Genomic DNA, 27,016 nt, shown 5'->3' with positions numbered 1-27,016 from the left:
AATCACAAAAGTTAACCTCGCTTAGTGGATAGTCCACAACAAACACTAAACCCATAGCTTCCCTCTACCCTCAGCAAGCTCTATCCATAGATCACTGCAACTGTCAGAGAGTGCTTATTCAAAACAGGACAAACTTCACATGACCGTTAGAACAGAATTCAGAAAGTGTGGGCTTTGCTTTACTCAAGTGTACTGTTGAAAAATGATGTGCAAACCACCATCAGATCCAAATTATTTGTTTTTTCTTTCTTTTTTTGTAAAATTTTCTTTCTTTAAAGTTCACACCTGTGGCATATAGAAGTTTCCGAGCTAGGGGTTGAATCAGAGCTGCAGCTGCTGGCCTAAGCCTATAGCCACAGCCACAATGAACCTGAGCCACATCTGTGACCTACACCACAGCTCGTGGCAACACAGGATCCTTTAACCCACTGGGTGAGACCAGGAATCAAACCCGCATCCTCATGGATAATATGCTGGGTTCTTAACCCACTGAGCCACAATGGAACGCCCCAAATCATATTCTAAATGCACTGATAAAAATTAACATTTTATAAAATGGAGTCGTATGGCAGTATCAATGACCACTCTGCTTGATTTACTTTGTCAAACTAGGGGTCTTCATACATGATTTTTTTCCTCAATGTGGGGCTCCTTGCAAATTTGACATTCTTGCGTCACTGCTCCCTATATCTCAGTAATATATAACTACAAGCTCCTTTCCCTTACCAGTCACTGTCTTGATTGTCCAGGAGATGCTTCAGGCCCTATGACTTTTTTTTTTTGGACCTTCCCAGTGGCCAGCCTATGGTTCTGCCTCCTTTCCTCAGCTTCAGAACACACTGATCAAGACCAGTCCCCAGTCCCTACAATTAGTCTTTCTGCTTTAGCCAGGCAGGTCTCCTTCTTCATGTATCCTTATGTTTATTCATCCACCATGTGGTTAGCCTGTCTCTCAAAGGTTTGGGAACACTGGCTTTCCAGTTTCAATCCACAAGGAGTTCAGTATGTTTTGATATCTGCTGATCTAGTACCTGTGACACCAGAAAGAAGAGTGATAAGGTAGCAAGGGGAGGAACAACCTAGATGGAGGGGAGATGACCGGGAATGCTTCCTAGAGCAGGTAACATCTGAGCTGAGTCTTGCAGGTTAGAGGTGGCATTGGTAGGGTATGGTATTTTCCAGACTCCTTCCCGTCTTCATGCCACCTGGGCCAGTCAGCTGGAATGGCCCATCACTCTACCTAAGCCCTACTAATCCTTATCCTTCAGGAATAGCTCAGGACTCATCTTTTGCCTTCTTGGATCCTTCAAAAACTCACTTATAATAACATTCTTTCGGAGTTCCCATCATGCCTCCGTGGTTAACGAACCTGACTAGTATCCATGAGGACGCAGGTTTGATCCCTGACCTTGCTCCATGGGTTAATAAGGATCCAGTGTTGCCATGAGCTGTGGTGTAGGTTGCAGACACAGCTCGGATCTGGCATTGCTGTGGGTGTGGCACAGGCTGGTGGCTACAGCTCTGATTAGACCCCTAGCCTGGGAACCTCCATATGCTGCAGGTACGGCCCCGAAAAGCAGAAACAAAACAAAACATTCTTTCTCCTCTCAACTTTTCAAGCACATCATAGCAGCCAAAAGTCTGGAAACCTTTTGCAAACTAGAAGACAGACCCAGCCTTTAGGATTCCCTCATACTTCATCTGAGGTCCAGTGGCTCCAGAAGCCTAAGAAATCAAAAGTATGCCAAACCTAACCCAATGCCCCCTGTCCTTACAGGTAGGAGAGGCCTGAGAGTGGGAACTCAACACCAGGGAGAATGGTGGGAATGAGCCCAGGGTCACCTCAGAAACCTGCTATGGCTTTGCTTCCCACACCAGTTATGTGGCGGTATACACGTGTCTTGTTTTATTTTCCTTTGTTGGAGAGGGGAATAAAGCCTGAGGGAGAAGGAATTCACAACTGACTCTTGGTTGGCTTCATTCCAATCATTTTCTTTTCTGCTGGTGACAGCTGTTTTCCTCTTCTGATTTAGGTTTGGAATACTCCCCTCCCTACCACGCCTCCCCCTGAGCTCAGCCACAAACTCAGATCCAATAGCAGGCTCTTGGTATGATGACTACAGAACATATCATTGGAGGAAAGTTTGCAAGGCACAGTGCGCTGTCTGCCAGAGGTGCCTCATCTGTTTGCCTCCTGGGCTGGGTGTAAAACAAAGATGTAAGATATTAGGGCAAGGGAAACAGGGTGGTGCTCAGTTTGAAGTTTTCAGCAGAGATTAATCCATTCACTTACGTCTCCCATACAGACAAAACATGATTTCCCACTTACTTCTTCCTTCATAGACTGTTTCTATGAAGTAGCTCCTGGAACTCTGTCTCCATTGGAAAACTTTTTAAAATGAAAGGATCAGCAACTACTTTGGCTACCCTCGTACCATCTTGCAGACCAATTTATGTGGCAAAAATCTTGCTGAAAGCTTTGTTTGATTATTTCAAGCTTTTGAAAGTCTAGCAAAGTCCTTATATTACAAGTAAGAAAAATGAGTGCTCAGAGTGGTTATACACCTTGATCCTAAGAAAGAATACAAAACCAGACCCATCTCGGAACCTTTCCCATGTCTACTATACCAAACTGCCTGCCAGGGAATCAGAATGCCCACAGACTTGTCCTATTTTTGGACCCCAGGGGGACTCTGGATACATAGTAACTTATTGCTGATACTTCATACTATCCAGAGGTCTCAGAAAGCAGGAACAGGTGATGTGCCTGTGGGACACATGGCACCAGTGAAGCCACTGAGTACCTAGAGAGAGGCTTGTTGAAACCACAGGGAAAGCCAGGTGCTAGGAACTCACCTGAGTCAATCCACCAATCTCTTTCACGGACACATAGAGGCGATACAGGTCCAGAGGTTTCCTACCCACAGCAGGCAGATTTGTCATGCCCATGGCCTTCTCCTCCGTGAAGGCCAGATAACGGTCCACCCACATCTTCCTCTCAGGCTCACCACCCAGCTCATACAACTTGGTGATCTTCTCATTGGTTGTAGTAGAAGAACTGGATTTCTGGAAGGGGCAGGTCAAGATTTATAGGAACTGGTCAGATTCAAAGTCTATGCTAAGAGTCTTAGAAGCCCCTTGATTATGGCAGTGGTAAAGCTTCTTATTCTGGGGAGGTCACTAACACCTGCCCTGCCTTTGCAAAAACCAAAAGGGAGCTAGACCTTCCTGTAAAGGAAGGAAGCTAACACTGACTACACATCTGGTATTACTAATTATCCTTCTCTTAAAAGACAGGGTGTAGGCACAAGGAGGCCATGCCTAAGATCATGGCTTTTAAGTATAGCAGGACTGAATGGTCACACCACTGTCCACCTGACATCAGTTTCACTACTACTCCCACACCACTACCCAGGAGCCTGCATATATTTTTACAGACTGTTTCAGAAAACTCAGGAAACTCAAAACACAACCTTGAAACAATGGACTACAATGAAAAGAAACTTCCTCCTCTCAAGAAAGGAAAGGTCTCCCACCTGCTTGAATGACTTTGGCTATTATCCTATCTAAGATAGGATGATAACCTAAAAGGGTCTAGAAGCCAGAGATGAAGGTCCACAAGAGGAGCAGCTGTGATTTTTATTTCCCCTACTTTATAAGATAGGGAAAATGAGGTACGACAAAGGGCTGAAATGTTTCAAATTACTCAAATACTGAGCAGGTCCCCAGAATGCCAGATAGTCCAAAAGACAGCATGTTCAGGACCAACTCAGAGAGGCTAAGGACCCAAATCCCATCTGTCTCTTCTCCCCGCTTTATAGAACATAGGGCACCAACCATTCCTGCTGTTCTGAGTGAGGTCCAGGAAGAGAAGAGCAACTAGCATGGCATACACCATCTATCACGGTGTGAGGATAGGGGTCACAGTTTCAGAGAGAGCAGTACAGAGAATTTTTACACTGTAGGCCTGGCATTTCCTCCGTATCAGACAACTGTTAAAAACATTATGCTATTTACATTAGGGCTCCCTTAGGCTGAGTCGAATCTAAGTCAAGGCACTATTATCCTGGGAAAACTCATGGTAAGAAGAGACAAAAGCAGCCCTTTCCAAAATTTTCTAGTCTTTGTCATAAAAGGCCCGCTAGTCACTCTCTTTTCTTTTTCCTTACTATCGCTGAAAGCATGGGACGGAAAGTTGAGAAGTCAAGATATAAATCATTACCTTGGATTTGGATTCTGTCTTGGGTGTCCCATCTGCCTTGTTGTTCATTTTGGTGGCTGGCGTTAACTTGACATCCCCAAGACCCATCATCTCTGGGCTAGCTGCCATCCCTATAAAAGAGAAAAAAAGTCCAATAGGTTTGTGACATCGGACACTTCTGGAAAAAATCCCAGGGATGAGCAATGACTAGGAATTACCTGCTGAATTGTTGGCCATGGTTCCACCCATGGGATATGGGGGTCCCTGAGGGTTGATCATGCCAGCCATACTATTAATTCCTTGTCCATAGGGAGGTCCAGTTCCCATTATGCCCCCTTGATTCATATTGGGATAGCCTGGCGGCCTGAGAAAGAAGATGCAAAGCATGAGAGAGAGAGACAAGAATTTGAGACACTGAACTTTCAGATCTGGACTTAAGCTAAGTCGGGTTATGTAAACCAAGATCATCTAGTTAGGCTTACTAGGAAAAAGTTTATGGGTCTCACAGATATTCTTATCTTTTACCTCCATACACAAAATGTTCTAAATGGGTTCAAGTTCCCAAAAGGAAATCAAAGCTCAATTTTAAAGGATACACTTCTTTTTTTGTCTTTTTTAGGACCATACCACACTTGCGGCATATGGAGGGTCTCAGGCTAGGGGTCGAATCAGAGCTGGAGCTGCTGGCTTACACCAGAGCCTATAGCAACGCCGGATCTAAAGGATACACTTCTTTTTTTTTTTTTTTTTAATTTTTTTTTGTGTTTTTGTTGTTGTTGTTGTTGTTGCTATTTCTTGGGCTGCTCCCGCGGCATATGGAGGTTCCCAGGCTAGGGGTTGAATCGGAGCTGCAGCCACCGGCCTACGCCAGAGCCACAGCAACGCGGGATCCGAGCCACGTCTGCAACCCACACCACAGCTCACGGCAACGCAGGATCGTTAACCCACTGAGCAAGGGCAGGGACCGAACCCGCAACCTCATGGTTCCTAGTCGGATTCGTTAACCACTGCGCCACGACGGGAACTCCAGGATACACTTCTTGAAGAATGAAGCCCTACTGTGTCTCTTAAGCACTGCCTCTCTTGAAGGCATCTCCAAAGTCAAGCTATGTTTCCATGTATGGGCTCTCTCTATGGTAAAAGGCCTAGATCAATTGCTCAATTTTATCACACTGTCAGGTCACCCCAACAAAATAGGACCCCTAAGAGCACAACACCTAGATGGGCTTTGTATTCTTTCTTGATGGGCCTATTGCACACTTTGTGCCTCCTTCGCTCAGAAGTACTACACCAAATCCACCTCCTTAAAGTCACTCTATTCTATCTTGGTTTATCAACATCTCAGTTAAGAGTCACTTTAAGAACAATGGGGTACACAGAGCCTTCAAAACAGCAGAATCATAGTCACTGAAGTCAGTGGCCTAGGAAGAAGAGATGAATCTTGAAGTCATTAAACCAAATCACATGAGCCTTCTGCACTTTTGCACCAGAGTCAAATACACAGGACCACAAAGAACAGTGGAAGAAATGGCAAACCACAACCTCACCATCCTGTATTTCTCACACCACAGACCCAAATCATGTGTATCATTAAAAATCCTTTTAGAAACCAAGAATCTAGATTGCCAGAAGAAATGAAGAAACTCTGAAGACTCACTTTACTAATCAAAATAACATGTGCTTTATAAGGTTCTTTATATATGATATCTGGTCATGTGAAATTTGAGATCAATCTAAGATGCTTACAAATCAGCATTTTTGTTCTATTTTTCACTGTAAGGAAACCTAGTTTTCTAAAGAGCTCTTAATAAAACACATTATTTACCAAGATGACATGGTTTAGGTCCAGAAGTATCTCAATGACCTGAATGCCTACAGTTTGTCTCCCTGCACTGATACCCTCTTCACTTCCCAAGCCTTACCTGTTCTGGATAGAGTTGGCAGCAACATGCATGGCGACAGCAGTTTCTTGAGTTTTCCGGTTCATGCCCCCTGGTGGGGGACACATCCCTGACCCAACCTGAGGTGGCATATTGGCCATGTTAGGGCCATAAGGCCTGTTGCCCATGGAAGCATGACTCATCCTCCCTGGAGGGAGTGTGCCATAAGGTGGGATGCCAGGCTGCCCGTGCATCTGACCTCCAGCACCCATAGGGTTCATACTTCCAGCCATGCCTGCACTGGGGTAGTTAGCATTGGGCAAGGCATTATAATTTGGCTGCCTGGGATAGCCTCCTGGAAGGGGAAGGAGAGAAGATGCAAATTAGCAACTCAATTTATCACTCAACTCTAAAACTCCAAAGATAATAAACAATGGGAATCATTCAATATTTGGTCTGGAAAGAGACCAACCTTAAGTCTACTTAATAAAAAACAAAACCACTTCAGGGTCTCTTTAAAAAAAAAGTAAAGGGGAGGTCAGGAGCAGTCAAAGGAAGGCCTCAGTTGTCCCCCCTCATCTTCAAGGCAGCATAGCACAGAGCAAGGCTGGCTGGCAGGCAAGGCCGACCATGCTGCTATATGTATATAGGTCCTTCAACTCCCAGAATCCTTTCCTTTCTACATCTTCATCTACCAAGCTCTGTGTAAGACATTCAGCTTTAGATCCATCTAGGGCTGATTCTGAGCAAAAATCTATTCTATTAGGACTAATTTACTAAAAGTAAATAAATAATTTACTAAAAATAAAAATAAATAAATAAATAATTATCATTGATTGTCTGTGCTCAGTCTTTGGCTAAATACCTTATCCCCATTTTACAGATGAAATAGAGGCTCAGGGATATTCAAGGACTCTTCCATGACGGCAGTCCTGCCCTACTTTAGGGCCTGAACTTGGTGGATTTAAGGCAAAGGAGAGTCCTACTCTTATAACCCACCATATCATCTCACCTCCATGTACTCCTACCTGGGTAGTATACTCACCCTGTGGGCCATACTGACTCCCCTGGGGACCATAGCTCCCCATGGAGTTCTGCTGGTAGGAGCCCATGCCTGTGTGCATCTGTCCTCCGGAAGGCTGACGTGGAGATAAGGCTGAGCCAGGCTGGGGGGAACTGTACTGTGGCATCTGTGGGTTCCTCTGCATGTAACCTATTTGTGGGTAGTTCCATATAGTTATTACCTTGGTACAACAGGAACAAATGCTCTCCCTTATCCTAGGACTTTATCATGTACTTTTTTTTTTTTTTTTTTTTTTTTTTGGTTGCCCCAACAGCATATGGAAGTTCCTGGACCAGGGATTGAAACTGCACCACAGCAGTGACCTGGGCCAATACAGTCACAATGCTAGATCCTTAACCCACTGCACCACAACGGAACTCCATCTACATTTTCTTTAGCAAATACCTGCACGAAGCCTTTATTTTTTTGCTATATAATTATGTGCCCTTTTAGGCACCCCCTAAAGCAACAATAGCCATTAACCAGGGCATACCCTGGAGATTTTGAAAAAACAAAAATAGCAATGACAAAAAAAAAAAAAAAAAAAAAAAAAAAAAAAAAAGAAAAGAAAAAAGAAAAAAGAAAAAAGGTGTAGGACTTAAAGTGTAAAGACTTGGTGCTGAGTATTCAGTATTTCCTGACCAAATTAGGCACAATGAAGGGGGGAATCCATCAAAACATATGAACAACAAAGAATAACAGTGGGTAAGCATAATTTTGGAGCCACCAACATGGCCAAGCCCATCCAAACTTCACAAGCTGTTGCTAGGATTGTCTGAAGCTTCATGGTCATATATCTTTCCAAAAGCTGTTGCAGAGAAAATCAATCAAAAGCTGCCTTTGCCCTCTGCCCTTCCCTTGAAGCCCAGGCTCTCACCTCGATCTTGGGCAATGCTTGATTGGTTCATAGAAGGATGCATGATGCTGTCCGACTGGCCACTGGGTGGCCGAGGTGGCATCTGGTTGCCTGCTCCAGACAGAGAAAGAAGTAAGCCAATCATGGCTATGCCTGGAAATTCTAGCTAGAAGGTCAACTCAGAACTGGAAATGGCTCCTGGGAAGGCCAAGAACCTCCTAGTATCACATATACAGAAGGATCCAGCCAAAGGGCTCCCATTGTCTTTCTTCAAATGCTGAAGAGAAACTCTGCCAGTGGAAGGCTGGGACTCCCATATATTGCTGGGGGCCAGTCCTCTTTCCCTCTCCCCAAAGCCCAGCACTTGAGAGTACCTGGCACTGCAGCAGGCGAGAGTGGTCCTGAGCGAGACTGAGCAACACTGGCAGGAGAGCCAACAGGGGATGGGGAGGGGCCTCGGATGCCAGGCAGGTGAGGGGAAGTATGAGGAGAGAAAGGAGACTGAGCTGGATTACTCTGCTCCCCTTGGCTGCTGGAAATCCCTGATGTGCTCACTCCAGGGCTCAGAGCTCCTTCTGTCCCCATGGGGAGATCGTCTATTGAACCAGACAGATCCTGGAACATACATACAAGGACGTGGATTAGCAGTATTAGGCAAAAAGACTCTTCTTTCAACAATCTTACTACATGATAAACATTTTCTTTTTTTAAAAGTAAATGCACCGCACATATTATGTAGTCATGATACTATAGCTTACATATGATAAACTCTCTATTAAGGGCCAGAGAGAAAATATTTTCAACTCTGCAGGCAATACTGTCTTTGCCACAACTACTCAACTCTGCCATCACAGTGCAAAAGCAGTCACGGACAATACATAAACAAATGGATGTGACTGTGTTCTAATAAAACTTAATTTACAAAAACAAGTAACTAGCCCATAAGCTATGGTTTGTTGACCCTTAGTCTATCTACCAGAAGCAGATCTAGTACTTTCATTTTCTTTCCTAGCACCAACTTCTATAGTCATAAGAGAGCAGCTCTTTCAGTGAGACTTTAGTTCTTTTCCAATGGGAAAACTTAAAACATTGCCAGGATGGCACCAGGATCTACGAGAAAATGTTAACAAGTTTGGGCAGCGCTCACAGATCCTCTCTCCGTTAGATTATTATAACCTATATTTACCAAGAACTCACTCCAAGTTACCATACTTTAAAACATAAGGGGTAGGAGGTAAGAAAGGGATATACTATACAGACAATTCCTTAACTGCCAAGAAGATCTGGGACTATATTCCTAACACCTGGCCAACAACAGGGATGAACAAATGTTTACCAACTGAACAAACCTAGTTTTTTCTCTAGTTTTGACTTTTTCAATGAGAACTTGGTATTTATTTAGGGGTTGTGCTTGTCTTGAATTAATCGGTAAAGAGTTCACTCTAGGTCAGTAACCCCCAAGATGAGCAATCAGGAGCTCAATATGAAAAATATCCACCCCAGGAAATGCCCCCTTAATCCCACCCCCTGGCTTCAAGTTCATTCTCCAGCAATACTACTTGCTCACAATACCACATTAATAACTTTAGGCAGAAAACTAACTATACCCTGAAGAAAAGATGAAAGCTTTGGGTAGGGGCTCAGGTCTGGGAAAATCCTAATACTCAAACGGTTAAGAAAAGAGTTCTCAGAGTACCCTTGTGATGTAGAGGGTTAAGTATCCGGCGGTGTCACTGCAGCAGTCCATGTTGCTGCTGTGGCAAGGTTCAACTGTGGCCCCGGGAACTTCCACATGCCACAGCCCACCCCCTACAAAAAAGAGTCTTCTTAAAGAGACATATCTGAAGATGAAGGAAATTCGAAATGGCCTGATTTGAGTCTATTCCTATACCCACAACAAGCTCATCTTGCAAAGATCAGTCTGAGGTGATTCCGACCCTGGAGTAGGACAATAACACTGGAGATCAGATAGCACCTCTTAGGCTCTCCCCTAAGTATCCAGGTTGGGTTGGACCTTTTGCAAACCAGCTGGTTACTTCTCTAAGCTGGAAGCATTTCTGCTGAGTTCTATGGGAACAAAGCTAGCCTTGAAGGCAAGGCAGGTAGTTAGGTGTGCATCTGTGTGTGTCCAGCTCTCACCGTTAGCTGAGAAGTCTGAAGATGCTAGCTTGTCTATAAGAAGCAGACCCAGTACACTATAGCATGCTTTAAAAATGCAGTAAGAATTGGTCCCAGCTTGGAAGAGAACTCAAGAAGCCCACCTCTAGGTAATACCAAAGGGCCCCTTTCTTCTCAAAGGACGAAAGTACCTGGAGCTTTCATCCCAAGAGAGGAGGATTCCTTCTTTACGTTGAGGGCTAAGCTGTACCAGGGACACCTGGCTTCTGAACTGAGGAGCGAAAACTCAAAGAAGCAGCAAGATGACAAGAGGAGTCAACTGTACAGGCCAGAAAAGGTCTTGAAAGCAACTTGTAAAGCCCTGGCCTGCAACAGAAACCTCAGTCTAATGCTGTTTTAGGAACCAGTAGCTTCCCTCAGTATTCGTTCCCATAGTCTCAATTCCTTATCAAACCACCAGTTTCTGCCAATAAAAGCTACCTGCTTAGAGGAAAAAGAAATCAGCATATTTTGGAACAGAACAGGAAACAAAGGTCCATCCATAAGACAAAAACTCTTCAAGTGGTCTTGAAAAATTGTTCTAAACATTTTTGTCTTTAATTAAACAAGTAAAACATGAATATTCTCCAGGTAAAAACAGTTCAGATAGTATAGGTAAAATCAAAGTCCCCCTTTGCTTTCTTTCTGCTGCCTTCAATAGAGGAATCCCTATTCCTTTTGGTGTATATTCTTGAAGACCTTCTGAGGAACTGAGCAGGGGGGAAAAAAAAAAAAAAAAAAAAGGAGAATGTTCAACATCACTAATCACCAGGGGAATGCAATTCAAAACCAGTGAGCTTCACATCTGTTAGGATGGCTATTAACAAAAAGACAAGAAAGGACAGGGAAAAAAGGAAACCCTCATGCACTGCTGGTGGGAATATAAATTGATACAGATACTATGGAAATAGTATGCAGGTTCCTCAAAAAGCACAACTACCAAAAAAAAAAAAAAAAAAAAAAAAAAACCCAAAAAACCAAAACCCAAAAAACAAAACCAACCCCCCCCCCCCAAAAAAACCTTCTGTGGCACAGCAGGTTAAGGATGCAGCATTGTTACTATAGCAGCCAGAGTTGCTGCTATGGCGTGGGTTCGATACCTGACCTAGGAATTTCTACATGCTGCAGGCACGGCCAAAAAATAAAAAATAAAAAGATGAAATCCTGCCATTTGGGATTGCCATTCCAACATGGATGGACCTTGGGGCACTATGCTAAGTGAAATAAGTCAGGCAGAGAAAGACAAGTACTATATGATCTCAACTTATATGTGAATCTAAAACAAAACAAAAACCAAGCTCACACAGAACAGACTGGTAAGTGCCAGAGATGGGATGGGAGAAAAGGGTGAAGGGAATCAAAAGGCACAAACTCCCAGTTATAAAAAATTTGTAACTATGTGGGTGATGGATGTTAACCAGACTCATGGTAGCACTCATTTTACAATATATACAAATACTGAATCATTATGTTGTATATCTGAAGCCAATATAGTGCTGTATGTCAATTACACATCAATTTAAAAAGGCGGGGGGGAGGGGTAGTTCTCATCATGGCTCAGCGGCAACAAACCTGACTAGTATCCATGAGGACGTGGGTTTGATCCCTGGCCTTACTCAGTGAGTTAGGATCTGGTGTTGCCATGAGCAGTGGTGTAGGTAGCAGATGTGGCTTGGATCTGGCATTGCTGGGGCCGTGGTGTAGGCCGGCAGCTGCAGCTCGGATTCGACCCCCAGCCTGGGAACTTCCATATGCCATGGGCACAGCCCTAAAAAGCAAAAAAAGAAAAAAAGTGGGGGGGACCCACCAACCCACTAACCATTTCTATAAGGTCAGGGTGGGGCCTGCAGATGCAGAGGCTCTTCCAGCCATACTTCTGCTAAAAAACCAGGTTCTGTAAGTGAATGTCCTAGTCCAGCTGAGGGATCCCAGGAACCTGAAGAAAACACCGGCAACCCCTGGGGCTGGGCTCTCAGGGCCCCAGAGGCACCTGTGGTGGCAACAAGCTGGTTTCCTTCAGAGTCACTCTGAGGAGAGCTGTCAGTTTTGGAAAAATGCCCTGAGTTCCTTGGAGAAAAAGTGCTAGATGAACCACTGTCAACAGCAGCCCACGTGGGCTGGGATGCCTGGGCCTCAGAATAATAGTGGGGAAAGAATCAGCATTAATCTTCTCTCCCTCATTTGGTTGGTGTGAGGCCAGTCTCTCAAATTGTCATTTTCATCAGATGGTCAGCATGGGGCAAGCTGACTTTTTAAAAAAGAACCAGAAAGTTAGCATAGGAACATTACATTTATACTGACAATAACTATCACTTGAGCATCTGTGATATGCTGGCCATTTTATGGAGTTACTTCATTTTCTACAATTCTTGGAAGTCGAGACTTCTACCACTAACATGTTGAAAAGGAGAAAGCTGATATTCAGAGAGACTGGGTTACACATCTAAGCCATCTGGCAAATGGCAAGTGGCAAAAACTAAACTTTGAACCCAGATCTGCTGAACCCCAAAGCCTATGTTAATTCTCTTTCCATTATGCTATTATTTCCTCAATCATATGGACTGAGGAAAAAGCATCATACCCTTGAGTTAGGAGACCAAGGCCCAGCTCTTGGTACTTATCAGTTGCGACCTCAGGCAAGCTAGCAATAAGCTGGGCTTCAGTTTTTTCACTTATATGACAAGAGGCCTGAACAAATCTGAGTCTGTGACACCCCTGGGGCATTTGCATGAAACTCTGCTGGCACCATATGGTCAGGGCCACATGGAAAACCAATACCAGCAGCAATACCCTGGAATGAGACATACGACAACATACACAGCAGCACAAGATGTAAGACATACCCATCAGTCCCAGTGGCTAATCACAGTAAATGTTTTCATTAGGAAGTGAGAAGGACTGGTAAAGGCAGAAGACTCCAAAAGAAGTCTCCCCAGTCCTTATCTACATGAACAGATATTGACCGGAATTCCACATCCACTTACTGCACAGGACACACCTCTGCTTTCTACCCTACAAAAAGCCAGTTTTTCAGGTCTTTTGTTCCACGAAAAGCCGGATGTCTGGTTGTTGAGTCAGACTTCAATATGCCTAACAACTTCGGCTTTCTATAACACACTTATCACACAAAGTTCAATCAATTCAAGCCCCTATTGTTCCCTGGTGGGGCCACCTTTAGCATTTCAGCACTCAGGTTCTCAGTTCTCTCAAAAGGGCCCACCTAACAGATGCCTTCTAGGAGGACTGCTGAAAGCATTGTAGCAATGCCCTGTAAGTGGAAAGATCTCTTTTCCCAGGTTTGCTTTCCTCCAAGCATAATCCTGCTGGGGACGGGAGGTGAGGCTCAGCCCACTCAGTGCCCTGCTAGTTCCAAGGAAGCAGCAGGGCCAGGGAGAATTTCCTCACGTGTTTCCAACGTGTTTCATGCATTTTATTGCTCATCTACCATGCAGATCAAAAGCGCTGGAGCAGGTCCAACTATTTCACACAGAATCTCACACTCCAGGCTGGCTACAGCCCCGAAAGCCTTCGTTTCTTCACTTGAAATACTGCCCAGTGTTATTTTGGGATGTGACCTGATAGAGGAAGCCCACAGGGACTCCATGACGATAACCGTTCCAGCTGTGATTGGTTGCCCAGCCCCAGCGAGTGCCAGCATGAGTTTGTCAGGCTCTGCTGACAAACAGAACTTAGCAGCTAACACCTTCTCTTCACACCACAACAAAACCGTGCCCAAAATCATACAGTCCATACCTCATTGAGGATGTGTGTGTGTGTGTGTGTGTGTGTGTGTGTGTGTGTGTGTGTTGGGGGTTTTGCTAGCACTCTCACAGGAAGGGCTGCAAGTTCTAACATGAACTGGCTGTCTGATGAAGTACATTTTCAAGCAGGAAGATACCAGATCAGGGTTAGAAGAGGGAGGTTAAACAATCTCCTGACAGAGACTCACAAGGATACCAACAGCTCATTTTGCTGAGCAGATTAAATAACATCAATAAGCAAGTCTAAAGAACGACAGCAATGCTTGGAATCAAGGTTTTCTCACAAATTTGGCCGAATCTTGGAGAAATGGAGCTATGTTACCCCCCCACCCCCAGCTGGAGTTCTTGTATTCTTTCAGTTGTGAAGTGCCTTTGCCAAGTTGTGCCGACCACGGGCAGGGAAACCACCTATCCCAGGTGATCCTGCACACACGCTTGTATTGAGAGAGAGACAGAGAGACAGAGAGACAGAGAGACAGAGAGACAGAGAGAGAGAGAGAGAGAGAGGGAGAGAGAGAGAGAGAGAGAGAGAGAGAGAGAGAGAGAGAACCTTGGAATTTAGCCACACTCATTTAAATCATGACCCTTGGATGCAAAAAGTCCAAATGCACAGCCTGAAGTGACCAAATCTGCACTGGCAATTTGTCAGGTATTTCCCGCCTGCCTAATCTAACAGATCCATGGCCATGGAAGGAAATCCAGAAGAACACAGAAGAGGCTGGGAAACTTAACCTTTGAAGAAAGGCAGATGACAGGAAAGGAGGCAACAGTTTTTGACAAACTTTAAGGAAAGACAAACTTAACTGAGGAACTACTTAAGGCTAATAAGTTTTGGGGAGACCTGTTTTTTCATAAAGCTTTCTTTAAGAAACATATTTGTCAAGGGTCAGGGGAGGAAGAAGCTACCTCTATCGAATACTTCTAAAAAATATTCAGTACAATAATTCCATTTTCTCCTCAGTTTTTGCTAAATGGAAGGATGAGCGATCTGACCCACCCAGACTAGTGGGGATTCCAGAGTTAGACAGAACTGCTACACCGTTGTTCCAATGAGTGCTCACTGTCTAACAGATTAAATGCTATCCCTCTCTAGAGAGCAGGCTAGCCGATGCTGCTGAAATGCCAAGAGTGACTAAACACATAAAAAGGCTGCCTCTTACTTCCAAGTTGGGGTTTAAGCAGGCAGTAAGGAGGGGGAAGAAAAGATGCAGAGACTGGCACTAGCCTTCCAGCTTAGGCCCATCTCCTGCCTGGACTCTGCTCGTTATTTGGAACCGTAGAAATTGCTGTGGGAAAGGTTTAGAGAATTTAACCCCCCACCCCAAGTTTCCAAAATCCTCTCACCAAACTCCTTCCTCTTTTTCTACAAGCTATTATTCTGGGAATAATGCATCATTTCTTCTTGGTACCTTCTGGCGCCTGGTAGGGAATGCACAGCAGAGAAAGTGAGAAAAGGTCTACTTGTCTCCAGAATGTTTTTCAGGGGCCTACCTCCAAAAGGAAATCCCCTATATATTTTAACACGTAAGAATTCATAAAATTAGTTCCTGCTGTGGCACAGCAGAAATGAATCCAACTAGTATCCATGAGGATGCGGGTTTGATCCCTGGCCTCGCTCAGTGGGTTAAGGATCCAGTGTTGCCATGAGCTGTAGTGTAGGTTGCAGACACAGCTCATATCTGGCATTGCTATGGCGTAGGCCAGCAGCTGCAGCTCCAATTTGACCCCTAGCCTGGAAACTTCTATATGCTGTGAATGTGGCCCTAAAAAGAAGAAAAAAAAAAAAAAAACAAGAACACACACACACAAATTCATAAAATAAAGCTCTGGGAGACCAAATCTCCAAATTCAAAGGATGCTGGAAAGAAGAATAAAGCATGTCCTTTGGTGTCTCCCTCTTTAAGGGAAGCAGAACTGACATGAATATGTGATTATCATGTATTCAGCCCTAAGGTATATGGCTGTCTCACATTTCATCCTCACAGTCATCTTCTGAGGTAGGTATCACCCCCATTTCAACAAAGAAGCAAAAAGCTCAGAAATTACAACCTGTCCCCAGACATGCTGGGAATTAGCTACAGTATGACTCAAAGAGGCTAATGAACCTCACTAGGTATCACTTAGTTTTTCTGTAGCAAGACAAACTAACTCAACTCTACAAGTCTACAATGTTATGTGTTCCCCTCTTTCCTAGCAACTCATCCTCATAAATCACTCTTCCTTTCTAAACTTTCTTTCGTGGTTATTTCAAGTCAGCCCTTTCACCTATAATCTATCTTAATGTAAATCTACTTTTTCTAAACTGAAGAGTATAGCACTTTTCTTCACCTGTGGATCCTCAGAAGCGTATTTAATATACAGAGGGGTAAGGGGAGGAGAGAGTGACCTAGGATCTTGGGAGACAATCTTAGAATCTTGGGAGACAGGAGGTTAAGTCCCTTGAGGGTAGGTACCTGACCTCTGCTGGTATTCCTGTGCCTTAATCCTATTACCAGGCAAGAAGGAGGGTGTGGCCAAGAGAGAGAAGTCAAAACATTCCTGGCCTCTAGGTGGCCTCACCTCAGATCACTTCATACCATCCCACTTTCCTCCTCACCCTGCCCAGCAACCACCCTCACAACTGCAGGACCACTGGGTCTCATTCAGGAGCCTCAACTCCCAAACTACAATATGAGAAACCTCTTTCCAGGGGCAGGAGCCAAGCATGCTTCAACCCCCTGCCCACAGGCATGCTTCAACAATGGGGCAAGAGAACTCCCCCATGACAGAGCAGGATGGCCCATTTCCCAGCCATCAAAGAGGACTGGGTGGGAAGACCAATTGCTAGAAATTGCACTATAGGTGCAGCAACTATAGACTAAAACTGTTTTCTGCCTTGGGAACTTCAAAGGTGAGAACAGCTTTGTGGGAGTAAAGCCTCCAATAACTTCCCTGACCCCTCACCCTCACTCCATAGGCAGGGCCCAGAGTCCCTGCTACATCCTATAGACCCAGTGTTACAGGACTCATGGCACTATGCTGAATCTGCCCTTTCCCCCACTAGCCTGTGGGGCTATATTCTCCTATGTTATTAGTGACCAGAAAAATGCCAGGCACACAAGAGACAAAATGCTTGATAAATACTACTCAAAAGCACCCTTTTTAGACCCAGTCTCTATTAGTCTCTCACTTTCTTTTAACAGTCATTGCCCCACCCTAACTCTCTACTCTAGATCTTCACAGTGAGGAAGGGACTCTTGAGTTGTTGGCATCAAAGGAATTGACTCTCCTATTTAAAGCCAAAAAAGGAATTACTGCTGTGGCACAGTGGGTTAAGCATCTGATTGGAAGGGCTTGGGTGGGGGTGGCTGTGGAGGTGCTGGTTAGATCCCTTGCCAGACTCGGTGGGTTATAGGGTCCGCAGCTGCCACAGCTGTGGCTTGGATTCAATTCCTGACCCAGGAACTTCCATATGCTGTGTGTGTGGCCATAAAATGAAACAAAAACAAAAACAAAAACAAAAACCTGAAAAAGTACAACCCCGAAAGGGCCTTGGCCATTTGGAGGATAGTTCTCCATAGAACTTCAGTGCAGGGAAGGAACCTCTGGAAAGGAGGCTATTGAGAGGCAGGGCTCTGTGTCACTGGAGAAATTTCAACTTAATTACAAAAACTGGAGAACCTACTATTCTAATCCACCTCGGCAAAATCTCTTAAGGTAGATCTGATCCTCTAGGTGGAGGCTGAGGGCAGTGCTGAGGTAAAAAGCGGGGAGAAGAAAAGACTGCTGGGTTGCCTGAATTCCTGCAGTGGGCACCCCTGCAAACAGCAGCTCAGCCACTGCAGCAGCCATTGATTTTCCAGGGGTCGATATTCTGCTCCCACAGATCTGCTTGGCTAGAGGTTTAATCACATTGAGTGCTTCTGCTCAACATCACCCCTACACTTTCCCCTCCCCAAACCAATAAAACACCAACCATAATGAGGGTTGGGAACAGATAGATGGTGTTTCCTAAAGCTGGTCCCCACTCCCAGAAAAATTCTAAGCACCAGCTCAAGGGAACCAGAGTTACCTGGGAAATCCACATGAAGCTGCAGAGGCAGACCCACAGGCCCTAGGGAACCTAATAATCCAGTGCCCAACATTCTCATAGAGACCTTTCTAATAATTCAGATGTTTTCCACATAAAAATCCAGGTTCCCATTTTGTGAAAAAAATTTATATCCTAGAACTCTCAGAGGGCATTAATGGGTTGAAACCCTGATTTCCAGCTTGTCACAGACCCGATCAGATCTGTATAATATCCATGTTACCTACCTGACCAGCCTTCAACAACATTCCTCCCCGCCCCCATAAAGGCTTCTCACTTGGGCCGAGAAAGAATGTCTTATCTATAAACCACCTCTTGGCCAAAAACGTACAGTATCCTAAGGGTCACTAGCTAAGAGACTCAAATCTGAAAAAGATGAAACTGGGTCAGAGCCGGGACTGAGTTAGAGCAGTCAAGAACAGTGCATATTTATGGAATAGGGCTGTTCTAATCCCAGCAGGAAATGAGCACCGTAAAGCTAGAGAAGGCAGAGAAGTTAGGAACTCCCTACTTTCTCCAAGTCTTGCATTCCCTGTTAGGAAGGCCAACCACACAGACTGTTGCATCATGATCATCAGCTGGCTCCCAGAACTTGAGCCAGGAGAGCAGGAAAAGGGTAAGAGAAAGAAAGGAACACAGAGAAGACAGAATTCTAGGTCTGAGGAGTATAAGGGGGAGCAGGTACTATCTTAGGCTTCCACCTCATCTGGCTGCTCCTCATAATTATAGCAATCCCAAAGCAAGGAGGATGTAATGCGCACAAGTGGGGAAGGTCAAGTTGGCACTATGCTGAACACAGTGTAGACCAAGGTGTAGGGTGCAGGATGGCCTCCTTGGTTTGATTATTTAAAGCCATAAATTTGGAAATCCCGTCATGGCTCACTGGAAATGAATCTGACTAGTATCCATGAGGATGCAGGTTTGATCCCTGACCTCACTTGGGGGTTAAGGATCCGGCTTTGCCATGAGCTGCCGTGAGCTGTGGTGTAGGTGGCAGACGTGGCTCGGATCTGGTGTGGCTGTGGCACAGACTGGCGGCTACAGCTCTGATTCGACCCCTCGCCTAGGAACTTCCATATGCCAAGGGTATGACCCTAAAAAGACATAAATAAATAAATAAAGCCATAAATTTACATTTGCTAGTGGTCTTCCCTACCATGTCCTATGGGTCTAGATAAAGTTCAAAGATTTGGGGAGAGAAGGTGAGACAAACGAATCTGAGAGTGGGAGATGGCAAGAATGTTAAACCAGAAAAAAACAGCCATCAGTTCCAAAGGCCTTAAAACTAAAAAAACCAACTCTGTACACAGGGAGAGACACAGTCAAGTTCTAAAAGTAGAAGACGGGGGTGGGGGTGGGGGTGGGGACACGAATATTCTTGATAACAGTTCCTCTGAACAGAGATCCTCTGAATGTACCTGAAACTTGCTTTCTCTCTTACCTTCCTCCAAATGTCAGGAAATTACCTTCATTCATTTCAGTAAACAATATTCAGTATTCTTCCCACATCAAAGCTGGCCTCAAGGGACAGATCTATTCTCAATTTGAGCCTTCAGTCCCTAGTTCCCACCTTCAACAAGGCATGGCTTCTTAGCTCCCTTGGGAAAGGTCAAATGAGAAGCAAGCTAACAGCTCAGAGGTGTGGCCTCATGGCAGTCACAGATTATGTCACAATACCAGCCAATTCCATGCTGACACCAGGCAGGGAGGATGGAATAGGTTTAGGCCATAGAAGTAGAAGGAGCAAGTGATCAAGTACTGGCTCCCAAAGAGACAGCACTAGAGCACATATTAGCTTTATCAGAGCTTTCAGGTAGAAAATACCTTAGAAATATGAGAAAGACAAAAAAGCTAATTCTATGCTTGATTTATCAGGTATGTTAACATAGCTCCTTACCTAGGAGGCCTCCTCGCTGGACCAAGTTGGGACTAAGATTCTCACTCTGGTGCAGGGGGTCCCTAATGGTTTCTGTAAAGACCAGAATTTCTAAGAGTCCCCTGGTGACTCAGTGGGCTAAGGATCCAGCATTGTCTCCGCAGCAGCTCAGGTCACTGCTGTGGCACAGGTTTGATCCCTAGCCCAGAAACTTCTGCATGCCATGGGCATGCCCCCCCCCCCCACAAGGAGTACCCATTGTGGCTCAGCGGAAACGAACCCAACTAATATCCGTCCATTAGGACTTGGGTTCAATCCCTGGCCTCACTCAGGGAGTTAAGGATCCGGCATCACCATGAGCTGTGCTATATGTCACAGGTGAGGCTCAGATCCCACATTGCTGTGGCTGTGGCGTAGGTTGGCAGTTACAGCTTCTGATTTGACCCCTAGCCTGGGAGCTTCCATATGCCGTAAGTGCGGCCCTAAAAAGACCAAAAAAAAAAAAAAAAAAAAAGAGAGAGAGAGAGAGAAAAGAATTTCTAGGAGGACTTGGTTTATGTCTTGCTCAAAATGCCCAAGACCCAATGCCTCCCCTACTCCCACCACCAGAAAGACAAGAAACAGCTTGGCAATCACATATCTGGCTTTTGGTTGGTCTTGGAGAAGGACAATGGAAGAAGCTGGACATGTACTTCACTAAGGTAGTCTCCCAGACAGCCTTGCAAAAGGTTATAAAAGCAACAACAGGAGAGAAGGAGAAGGGGAGGTAGATGGAGGAAAGCTACTGTCACCAAGGCAACTGAGTTCATTTATATGTTGACTCAGGAATTTCAGGAAATTCTAGCTTTTGAGGTTTTATCCTTCTAGAGTAAATGCTTCCTAACATCTTCCTGGGGAACAGATCTAAATCCAGAAGCTACTGTATCACTACCTTTGCTGTAAGTCTCAACCCATCTCTCCATACCTCCCCCCCTTCCCTTTCTTCAAATAGAAGAAAATATGGGAAAAAAAGTCTGTTTTCTGAATATGGCATTCCCCCTTCTCTTAAAGGAGCTTTTTGCTCATCTTTTATAGGAGTTGGCCCTAATAATAAAAGTAATGGGCTAGAAGTCAGGGAACCCAATGTTCTCCTTTACTGAATGACCTTGGGCAAGTCCTTCACTTTTTCTGGGGCTTGGGTTCTTCAGCTATGCAAAGTGAGGAAAGATTGGTGGGGAGAATAGCAGTGTTTATGTCAGTGTGGTGAATATTCTGTGGAGAAGCTCATGCTGACTCCATCCTACTCTTCCCAACTACAGAAGTTAAAAAGCTTAAGCTTAACCTACATTTCCCAGAATCCCTTGCAGATGGGTTTTGGATACAATTTGGGCTCTGCTAATTAGAATCACACTCAATATTAGATCAAAGTATGGCAGAGACCATACTTCTGTCTCTGACTTGTTTCTGCAGGAACATTTTGGTTTTTTCCTTCAGTTAACTGGGTGCTGGCTGCGGTAGCAGCAGCTGTGGCTTCTTGAATCCAGTTTACCAATCCCTGGAGAGCAGATTTAGAGTGGCTTAAAAGTTGGAGTGTCTCTGGTGGGTCAAATCTAGGTCTAGATCCCAATACCTGGAGGACAAGTCTAGAGCATGTTCCTTCAATCCTCCTAATTTCCAATGTTAAATCCTTCTCTATTAAATTTTTTTTATTTTATTTATTTTTTGTCTTTTGTCTTTGTTGTTGTTGTTGCTATTTCTTGGGCCGCTCCCGCGGCATATGGAGGTTCCCAGGCTAGGGGTCCAATCGGAGCTGTAGCCACCGGCCTATGCCAGAGCCACAGCAACGCGGGATCCGAGCTGCGTCTGCAACCTACACCACAGCTCACGGCAACGCCGGATCGTTAACCCACTGAGAAAGGGCAGGGACCGAACCCGCAACCTCATGGTTCCTAGTCGGATTCGTTAACCACTGCGCCACGACGGGAACTCCTCTCTATTAAATTCACCTAGAGTTTAGTATGACCTAGGTTCAGCTTAGAACCACTCTATCTGAAACAGTATAATCAGAAGATCCCAAAAGAGCAGAGAAAGAAAAGAATCATTCACAAAGTTTATTCCCTAAGTCAAAGTCTTCTGGGGAAAATGGATAAGATGGGAAAGCCTAGAACTTTCACATACATGTGTTCAGGACAATCTTCTTGCATGTTTTCCTTCCCACTCTTAAGCTCAGGGGGGCCAGGGATGGGGGTTTTGAACTGCTCACACAGATGGAAGGCTGCATCAGCACATGCTTTTCCTTTCCATCTATATATTCTCTGCAAACTTTTGCCCTGCTGAAGATAACAGCATTACCTGCCCAATCCCAAATAAATATTCTCTGGGCTTGGGCTAGAAAGGGTACCAACTGCTTTCCTCAGCAGCAGAAAAGTAAGCTTATATGCTCCAGGTGGGAAAGAACCAAGGCACCATAGTCCTGACAGGCCTGCATAGCTAATGAGTAAAGACAAGTTTTGCCCCAAAAAGATCCCAGCTTATCTTCTTATACCAATTTCTGGCTGAAGTAACGAATCACCCACTTCCTGTAGCAGGACTGAGGACAAACTGAAAAACAAGCTTAGATCCAAGTGGCATGCTTTGGGGCGGGGTACTTCCCACCAGTCCTCAGTAGGCTAACAGAGCCCAGGACCCATCACCCTAGAGGTTAGTTTTCAGACTGAAGTTGTTCTGAAAAAAGCAAAAGGTTCCAGCAGGAGGAATCTGTGTGAGACACACAGGCAGGAAGCAGAGCTGAGCCACGAGCAACTAGAATAGAAACAGGAAACAGGCCCAGGAACAAGCATACAGTAATCTGCTGTAAGCAGCACAGGCTCCAGCAGGCACCAGGCAGTATCAGGACTGAAGCAGTGTGACTAAGATGGAGAAGCAGATTGGCTAGCCCTGCCAGAGAACTGGCGATTTAGAGAAGGGATGGCTACTTGCACAGGGTACAAGCTGCTCTGGGCAGATATGACAGAGGGGGTGGGGATTTCCTTTTCGAGACTTTGTGAGAGCACCTGGGTTACAATTCAGGGGGAGCAAGCACAGATACACAGATAAAAGAAAACAGGTCACCAATCTCAGAATGGCCCAGCTTCTCTGGATACCAGAATGCTAGCGGCATTTCTGCTCGCCTTTTAAAAATAAGTCATCAAAAACCTAGGTAAAAAACGTTGGCCCCGCCTCCTTTTACCATGAAATGTGACAAAAGGTAACACAAACAGTGTAAAATTAAAATCTTTTAAATGCACCAGTTTTTTAAGCCTTTAAAGAATTTGTCACCCTGTGCCCCCCAATGATCCTAGATGATAGAAAGCTGGCTCCTAGGCTCAGGTAGGCAGCAAGAACCTAGGCGATACAAAACAAAGGTTTGCTAAGTATCTGCCTGACATAGGCATCAGACACAGGCCAGCGTGCTCAAGCAGAGGTACAAGCATAATGCTAGGCTAACATGAAGAAAATGGGGAAGAAGGCCCAGAGGAGGTATTTCACAGCTAGGTTTTGAAAGAAGAAGTTTGCTGGGCATTTAAAAAGGCGGGGGAGCAGACATGACACACACATTTTAAGCAAAATGACAAGGGCAGAAAGACCCAGGAGTTTTGAGGAGCTTAAGGTACCTGAGCAGATAAAGATGAAGTTGCAGAGGTATGCTGGGAGCTGTGCGTGGCTCCACAATTGGGTCTGGACTTTAGCATGGGGAGTCAGGGCCCCCAGAGCACCCACAAACCAAGTGGTTTATTAGACACAGTTGGTAAAATGTATTCCAAAGTCTCTGGCATGATAGTTCATTTGAAAAATTTTACCTTTCAGATCTCAGGGTCTAACCCCTTCTTGCTTCTAAACCGTAAGACACACGATTCGTGTGGAGATCTTGTTAACAGTACTGGATTCAGGAGTTCCTGTCATGGCTCAGTGGTTAACAAATCCGACTAGGAACTATGAGGTTGTGGGTTTGATCCCTGGCCTTGCTCAGTGGTTAAGGATCTGGCATTGCCGTGAGCTGTGGTGTAGGTTGCAGACGTGGCTCGGATCCTATGTTGCTGTGGCTCTGGCATAGGCCAGCGGCTACAGCTCCGATTAGACTCCTAGCTTGAGAATCTCCATATGCCGTGGGAGTGGCCCTAGAAAAGGCAAAAAGACCAAAAAGAAAAAGAAAAAAAAGGAAAAACACAGTACTGGATTCAATAAAGCTGATGTGGAGCCCAAGAATCTACATTTCTAGCAAGCTCCCAGGTGATATTTGTTGTTGCTAGATGATGGACCACAATTTTTTGGTATCAAGGATCTAACTGGTTAAAGTTTTAGTATTAATCAGGACACTGTTTATAAAAAAAGGGGGGGGCGCACAGAACAAGGCTTGCTCCCATCCAACACAAGGGAAGCAAAGAACCACTCTCATCAACTTTTTTTTAGGGCCACACTGGAGGCATATGGAAGCTTCCAGGCTAGGGGTCCAATCGGAGCTACAGCTTCCAGCCTACAACCACAGCCATAGCAATGCTAGACCCACGCTGTGTCAGGGGCCTATGCTGCAGCTGGCAACAACAACCAGATCCTCAACCCACTGAGCAAGGCCGGGGATCAAACCCGCATCTATCTTCATGGATTCGTTACTGCTGAGCCACAGTGGGAACTTCCTCATCAACTTTTCACTGTTGCAGGTGATTCCCTAATTGGTTAGTTCCTTCAGAAGGCGTGACCTATAGATTTGGCCATCTTTCTTCCCCCACTCTTGCCTGTCCCTCAGTTCATAACTCATCTTATATTTCCATCACAGAGAAGTCTGGGGAGACGAAAGTGAAATGGAAATCCATCTATATACTCTTTCTTTTAGGACAAGTCCAGTCAATGTTAAAATAAAGCGTTGAAGCTTCTGGCTAAACATTAAGAGAGAATCACATTTTCCATGTCTTTCCTCTGCTGAGCGGAAGGCTAAAGCAAATATTTCATCTGAGACATCAGAGAAAACTGGATTCAAATCCTAGTTCTGACTCTTGATTTCTTATGTAAAATAGGAGTGATTATTCAACTCAGTACATATCAATTCCTGCCCTTCAAGGAGGACTGGTTTTGGCTGTAGATCCTTTCCTGACCTCACTCTTGCCCTCTAAGATTCAGATTCTATAAGAGTTCCCTCCCATTTCCTCTTTCCAGATCACTGTAACCCAAGCTCTCAAGAGTTTGAGAACATCACAGCAGTAAAGCATAAATGCTAATAGCTACTATGGTGTTAAGTGAAATCCAAAGAAGGGCTTGGAAACCCAAGTGATAAAAGAATATCTTTAGATAATTTGACATTGAAGATCCTATTCCTGTTCACCTCATTCCTGATTATCAAGAACTTCCGCTCCTACCTAACCAGAGAAAACAAGTATGGTCCAGATCTTCAACAGCAGCCTCTAAGACTTTTTCATGGATATAGTGCCCCTTTTAAGCTAACTCAGTGCCCTTGATTCCCTTCTCTCACAACTCCTGAAAGATGTCCCTGTTTGTACCCTGCTAATATTCTGCCAGAATCTTCATCATTATATATCTATATGGTTTATACACATGTGGGTCTTGAGATGAAGCTGAGGAATTAATTCAGGCTGATTTCAGCTGCCTCTTCCTTCCATGCTTTTCAACAGCACTCTTTACCTTTATCCCTTTTCTTTGCTTGCTCATTTCCTTCCTCCCAGGCCTTCAGAAATCAGGTCCTCTCCCTATCTCAGAAAGATCCCAATAACCTACTTCATGACACATCCAACTTTATATTCCTTGAAACATAAATTTTATGCAGACCATCTCTGCCTCTTCCTTATCTTCCAGAAATATGACATAATCCTGGTCCTCTTATCTCTCCCCCCCTACGTGTTGGGCACTTCTGCTCAGTGACCAAAGGCATTGTCCAGGGCTCCATTTGGCTCTTCTCTCCATGTTGCATAGCCTGTGAGGCTTAACTAGTCCATGGTTTAACTTCATTCCATGGTTTAATGAAGTGGTTAATAATTAACCACTATGCAGACAACTCTCAAACTCTATTCAGACTCACTCTTACCCAAGTTTTAGCCTATCTCCAACAAGCGTCTATGCATTTGTTTTTAGACATTAAATGAAACTTAAAACTTATATGAAACTTAAATTCTCCTCAAAAATGAGTTTTCCTATTAACCTTTCTATTTCTGTCAATGAGATTTCTTTCTCCCTTCCCCCTCCTCCAGTTAATCAAGACTTAAATTTTCTGGCGAGTAGAAGCCACTTATTCTCAGTTCTATAGATTCTTTACTCTGCATCTCACAACTAGGGGTAAGAAGCTATGTAAATGAGACAAAGAGGCAGAACTCCACTGAACAGTACAATTATTTCAACAGTTTAACTTATCCTCTTGCTTGCAGACTATCCCTCTTTTCAAACCATACTATACACCAATGGATCATTTTTGTACAACATTCATTTTATCATGTTATTGCCTATATTACACATCTGCAGGCCTGTAAGATCAGATCCAAATGGCTTACTTAGCCTACCAGGGCCCCAGGCCCTGTGATCTACCTTTCCTTCCTCTTACCCCCTACCCCAGAAAGCCTGATCCTGACCCACTGTCATCTATACTGCATCCCACCCCCACTGAGCCTCTGCTCAGGCTGTACTTTTCCTTTCCAACCACCCCAATACACCCATAACCAGTTCATTCTAAACTTCTGCCATGATGTCTTCCATTATTTAGACATAAATGCATCACTGACCTCACCAAACTCTGACAACACCTGTTGTAACATACAGGCGTACATTCTTCTGTCCATTTTACTAGTGAAACAAAGGAGGATTCTTGAGGGTTGCAACCATATTTAGAACCACTGACTTAAGAATCCAGGTTACCTGAGAAGTCATCAAAGTTCAACCTGTCTCATGCCTATCCACCTTCTAACAACACAGCAAACTGTGTCAGGTTTTACTCCAGAGACAGGGAATATTTTTTTTCTTTTTCTTTTTAAAATACCCTCAATCCTCCAGATCACAAGGAACTTGTCACATCACCCCTGGGCCTGAATCTATAGGCAATGAGTAGCCAGAAGTTTTAAAGCGGTAGTGTAGCTTGGAGTTCCTGCTGTGGTGCAGTGAGTTAAGAATCTGATTGCACTGGCTTGGGTCCCTGCAG

The 27,016-nt window shown here is 44.6% G+C and overlaps 1 protein-coding gene across 2 annotated transcripts in view; it reads right to left on the bottom strand.

Moving 5' to 3' along the window:
* Nucleotides 1–27,016, bottom strand: part of ARID1A (AT-rich interaction domain 1A) — a 74,574-nt gene that overhangs the window by 9,931 nt on the left and 37,627 nt on the right. For both annotated transcript variants that reach the window (XM_021095630.1, XM_021095631.1), the window contains exons 5-11: nucleotides 8,375–8,615; nucleotides 8,022–8,111; nucleotides 7,127–7,294; nucleotides 6,124–6,436; nucleotides 4,420–4,565; nucleotides 4,223–4,332; nucleotides 2,857–3,066 (exon numbers count right to left, since the gene is read on the bottom strand). In XM_021095630.1, coding sequence (XP_020951289.1) covers nucleotides 2,857–3,066; nucleotides 4,223–4,332; nucleotides 4,420–4,565; nucleotides 6,124–6,436; nucleotides 7,127–7,294; nucleotides 8,022–8,111; nucleotides 8,375–8,615 — 1,278 coding nt within the window. The remainder of the gene's footprint in view (nucleotides 1–2,856; nucleotides 3,067–4,222; nucleotides 4,333–4,419; nucleotides 4,566–6,123; nucleotides 6,437–7,126; nucleotides 7,295–8,021; nucleotides 8,112–8,374; nucleotides 8,616–27,016) is intronic.

The sequence above is a fragment of the Sus scrofa genome, chromosome 6, assembly GCF_000003025.6.
Source record: "Sus scrofa isolate TJ Tabasco breed Duroc chromosome 6, Sscrofa11.1, whole genome shotgun sequence".
Taxonomy (NCBI): domain Eukaryota; kingdom Metazoa; phylum Chordata; class Mammalia; order Artiodactyla; family Suidae; genus Sus; species Sus scrofa.
This window is presented reverse-complemented; position numbering and strand designations above follow the sequence as displayed.